Below are 5,050 nucleotides of genomic sequence, written 5' to 3'. Positions count from 1 at the left end.
CCGAGTCCTCCTCCGATGTCCTCCTGCCCAAGGACGTCAAGCTGGCCGTGCTGGGCGCCGGGCGCGTGGGCAAGAGCGGTGAGTGCGCGGGGGGACAGCGCGGGGCGGCCGGGGACCTCGGGACTGGGCCAGAGCCGCGGAGACCAACCTGCCCTCCGGGCTTCCCGGGCTGCGTCCCGGAGCCTCCGCCCGTGCGCTGTCCACCTGTTGCGGAACCGGGGCCGGTGGCAGGTCGGGCCCCTGCGGCTGTCCCCGCCACCAAAGGCTCGGGAGCCCCCTCCCTCCGGGTCCCCGCGAGGGTCCGGGTTTGGCGGCCTTGTCCGGGTCCTTCGGCTGATTTTCCTGTCCCCCCCCCACCCCCTTTCCAGCCATGATCGTGCGCTTCCTCACCAAGAGATTCATTGGCGACTATGAGCCGAATACAGGTTAGCACAAGCGCGCGCCCGGCGGCCGCGGCGGCGGGCTCCCTCCCGGCCCTCCCCTTCGCGAGGGGAGGGTTGAGATGTTCAAAGCGGGCTCTCCTTCGTTCTCCAGGCAAGTTGTATTCGCGGCTTGTCTCGGTCGAGGGCGACCAGCTGTCCTTGCAAATCCAGGACACCCCCGGGGAAATGCAGGTAAGGACGGGCTGGCTTCCCGCGGCGCGTGGGGGGTGGGGATGGGGGCACAAACACGTCTAAACACGCCTGTCGTGCGTTTAGATGGAGGAGTGGGCTCGGGCCAGTCAGCGGGGAGTTAGGAACCCTCCCGGGGGCTTGGGGGGCGCCGAGGGCGGATGGTTAGAGGCAGCTTCCCCCTTGCGCGCCACCTTCGGGACAGGGGGAGATGCTTAACCTTTTTGCAAGGCTGTTAGGGCGTCGCTCCTGGGATGGGTCTCGCCACTTCTTTGAGAGGCTCGGCCACGGGACCAGCAACAAAATGGGGTGGGGTCCTGGACGGCGCCAGCTCCCCTAGCGAGGACGGCCCGGCGCCGTTTCTGCCTCTTGCCTGGAGCCAGTAACGGCCGTCAGACAACCCCCCCGGGCCACCCGTCAGCGGTGTCACTTGATTAACAGGTTACTCTTGCCCTCCCTTCTAGGGAGGGGAGGTCTTGTGGACGAACAGAAAGAATGTGTTTCTGTAACGTTCTCAAGAAGGACATGCTAAAAATATTTTTATGGGTTTTGGGAATAGATGTTTATCTTGGCTTATTGTCAAAGTTTTGTTTATCCTCAGTTCGTTCTTTAAAAATTGCCACATGCTGATTGGAAAGTTCTCAACGAAGGCATTCTTCCTTCAGCCCCCAATTCATCAGAGGCTACCTGCTAAGCCAGGGGCTTAAAAGGAACACGTTAGTAACCGCTAATAAAATAACTCAGACAGGGAGCTCTCCTGAACGTCTCTGCTCTTTCTGTCTGAAGCTTCCTTCTGCAGAAGCTGGGCAGGATCTGAAAACTGTATTTAGTGATGTGATGTGGAGCCCTCTCCCACGGGAGGGTTTCCTTGATCCGTTCGTTTCTCAGGTCCCAGACAGCCTGACGCAGGTGGTCGAAGCCCTGTCCAAGTGCGTGCAGTGGGCAGAGGGCTTCCTGCTCGTCTACTCCATCACGGACTACGAGAGCTACCAGTCCATCCGCCCACTGTACCAGCACATCCGGAAGGTCCACCCTGACTCAAAGGCCCCCGTCGTCATCGTGGGCAACAAGGGGGATCTCCTGCACGCCAGGCAGGTGCAGACGGATGACGGCATCCAACTAGCCGACGAGCTGGGCAGCCTCTTCCTCGAAATCTCCACCAGTGAAAACTACGAAGACGTCTGTGATGTGTTTCAGCATCTCTGCAAAGAAGTGAGCAAGCTGCACGGCCCCAGCGGGGAGAGGAGAAGGGTGTCCATCATGCCCCGGCCACGCTCTCCCAATATGCAGGACCTGAAGAGGCGCTTCAAGCAGGCTCTGTCTTACAAAGCCAAAGCCCCCTCCACACTGGGGTGAACGTGTCAGACAGACCGGCTCCTTCCTATTTTGCATTTGTGCAGCTGAGAAGACTGGGGGTTCCCCCTTTTTAATCAATCACACATTCAGAGTTTATTTTTTATACAGACTATCGGTTTGCAAGTCTCTGTGTAAATTCAGTGATTGTCTAGAAGTTGCATAGTTTTTTTCTTTTTTTAATAAAAGATTCTTTTTTTTTTTTTTTACTGTAACTGCTAACCACTTTTCCATTAAAGGCAAAATGGCAACATTGTGCCTCGTTTCTTAAATGTCTTTTTATAGAAATCATACCTGCACCAGAGCCCAGACCTGCTTGGTGCTTGCCCTCAGTCTGAACTCAGATTGGTGTCTTTCTGTCAAGAGGGGTTTAAGTAGACGGAATCTGTTGCGGGAGGAAGAAAAATATGTGGAGGAGGAAAGAAATGTGAATAACAGCAGGATGTCTTTAATTAGGGCACTTCAGCACAGGCATGAAATTGCTATCATGTGATTTTCAAGGAAAGGAGTTCATTGTGCACTGATGCTCAGAAGTTACAGACATAAAATTATCGTTTATCGGTGCAAGTGGAAGTTTATCCTTCCCACCCTTATTTTAAAAAGCAAAAAAATCCTCTTTTCCCTGCATTTCGCATTTCTCACCTTTGTTAAGTGCACTTGAATCATCCAGGAGTTCGTCTTTCCTCTGCCTCCCTGGCCCTCGCATTCTACGGGGTATGTGATCTGTTAATTCTCTCTCCGATTTTCTCTGCCTCAATTCATCACTCTCGCCAGCCTTTGCAGCTCTTGCCAAGACTGGCAAGCGAGAGTCGAGGCAGGAATGATACCCCTCTAATTCTTTCTCCGCGCCAGAACGGCCTTACTGAAACCAACCCCAATCATTTGATTTCCGTGATTGGAAATCCTCAGCTGGCTTCCCCGTATCTACTGGATAAAATGGAAATGAGGCACGGCATCAGGATAATTCCCTACCTCTCCAGCCTCATCATCGCCTTCTGCCAAGACATACCCATTTCTGGGTGTATACGTGCATGTGCGTTTCTCCGCGCCAGAACAGCCTTACTGAAACCGACCCCAATCATTTGATTTCCGTGATTGGAAATCCTCAGCTGGCTTCCCCGTATCTACTGGATAAAATGGAAATGAGGCACGGCATCAGGATAATTCCCTACCTCTCCAGCCTCATCATCGCCTTCTGCCAAGACATACCCATTTGTGTGTGCATACGTGCATGTGCGTGCACGCACACACACGCGCGCACACACACACGCGCGCGCACACACAACTCATACTCCATCCCAGCAGAACAGTCTGCCTTTCTCAGCATCCACGAAGCTCTTTCCCGACTCCCTGATTGGCAGAAACTATTCCCTCTGCCTTGAATATTTCCACCTTTTCTCCACCTAAAACGCAGCTAACTCATCTTCCAAGACCCAAGTCACACGCTACATTCAGTTTCCGGGGGGGGGGGTCTTCTCTGAGTTTTCCTCTATCCCTGTGGCATTTGTGTTGTGACCCAGCCCATCACGGGGCTACTTGTCACCTCCTTGAGAAAGAGCAATGCTCCAGGGCAGTAACCGCAGTTTACGACTCTGTATTCCAAGCTTCTAGCCCCGTGCTCGCCCGTGGAGTGGTAGGTTTTCAGTAAATATTTGATGGAAAGTGAGCGAATGTATTATTTATCGGTGCCAAGAGACAATCATGTGAGATCATGGCGGCACGCTTTGTCACTTGGTGCAGAGAAAGACAGAACAGGTTCTGAGTAGTTAGAGATCCTTTATTAGCAGTGACGGAAAGTGACACATATGCGGTGTCTGGCCTTTGCAGACCATTACCCTTCCTTCCCGAGACACCTCTGTCTAGACCTACGAGGGTCACGTCCCTTTTGTCCATCCTCAAGGGGCATCTACCTGTGCAAATGGTTATGAAGGATTCAGAAAATTAGATAATTTGTTCTAAAGGAGCATCCAAATAGTGAAGGGAAAATATTATTTTAGATTCCATTATCTTTTAAAAAGCGCCTGATTCTCCTTGCTCATTTGCATACCCTCAAAGCGACAAGAGTTCCTTCCAACATCATCCGTTCCTCGCTTCCCACCCGACATCTTAACACGGTAGGTGTGGACTCGAGAAACACCGCCCCTTCTAATCATTGTTATGCCCACAGCAGCCCAGATTGCCACCCAGTGCCAGGGGCTGCTCTGCCCTTGAGCTGAGATCGAATATCCCACGGAATAAAGTTAAATCATAATGTGACAGCTAAAGAACAATACAAGAGATGTCCCAAGGCAGCCTCTAATGGAGTTCCAAGAGTTCCAAGCAGGGACAGGAAGTAGAGGACAGGAAGTACCCTCGAGCTCTCCAGGGGAGAGTACACTGTGGACCAGAAGAGTCAAAAGTGAGTTAAAGGGCAGTTCCAGAGGGAGTGACAGCCCTTAGGGACGCAGGCAGGCCGGGAGCCAAGCAGAAAGTCCTCCGCACTGTATTTGTCCGGTCCTCAGCATCACCAGTAACCGCACTCCAGGGCCACAATTCTTCCTTTATTCCCTGGTCCCCAGAACTGGCCCAGCACAGGACCTGGCTCTCTGGTGTCAGAGGGCCTTCAATGCCTGCTGTCTCTTTCTGGGCCTCCTCCTGAGGACAGTGGAGTCTCCCGGGGGTCAGGTGCTTGGGGGACATCAGGAAGGATCCTGGGATGACAGCCTTGGAACTGGAAGAGAGGAGCAGGGAGTTGTCGGGTTGGAAGCTGCTGGATTAGTGTGTCGGGAAGAGGATCTGAGCTTTGAGCTCGACAGGACGTCCAGGAGGCCCTTAGAGAGGAAGCCGAGCCCAGGAGCCCACCTCCCTCCCCTCAGGAATGATGGGGGGCAGGGCTGTGGGATTCTCTTGCTGAGGCAGAACGCTCAAAACTCAGATGGGTGTGAGAGGCCAGCGTCTACACATTTTTACCCGGTCGTTTTGCCTGACCTCTGAGTGTCAGCATCGGGGGTCGCAACCGCCCAGGTGAGGGAGGCGGAGCTCCCGCCTTACGACCCCTCCCCCCATTCGAGCTCCGTCTTTGAAAGTCCCAGGTCTCCACTGGTCAC

At 53.7% G+C, this 5,050-nt stretch overlaps 1 protein-coding gene across 1 annotated transcript; it reads left to right on the top strand.

The window, feature by feature from the left end:
• RASL11A (RAS like family 11 member A) lies at window positions 1-2,187 on the top strand. The gene is made up of 4 exons (XM_006904836.3): window positions 1-78; window positions 369-425; window positions 535-614; window positions 1,500-2,187. Exons 2-4 carry the CDS (start codon window positions 371-373, stop codon window positions 1,965-1,967), a joined length of 603 nt encoding a protein of 200 aa, XP_006904898.2. The 5' UTR covers window positions 1-78; window positions 369-370; the 3' UTR covers window positions 1,968-2,187.
• Window positions 2,188-5,050: the final 2,863 nt, after the last annotated feature.

The sequence above is a fragment of the Pteropus alecto genome, unplaced genomic scaffold (genome assembly GCF_000325575.1).
Source record: "Pteropus alecto unplaced genomic scaffold, ASM32557v1 scaffold80, whole genome shotgun sequence".
Taxonomy (NCBI): domain Eukaryota; kingdom Metazoa; phylum Chordata; class Mammalia; order Chiroptera; family Pteropodidae; genus Pteropus; species Pteropus alecto.
This window is presented reverse-complemented; position numbering and strand designations above follow the sequence as displayed.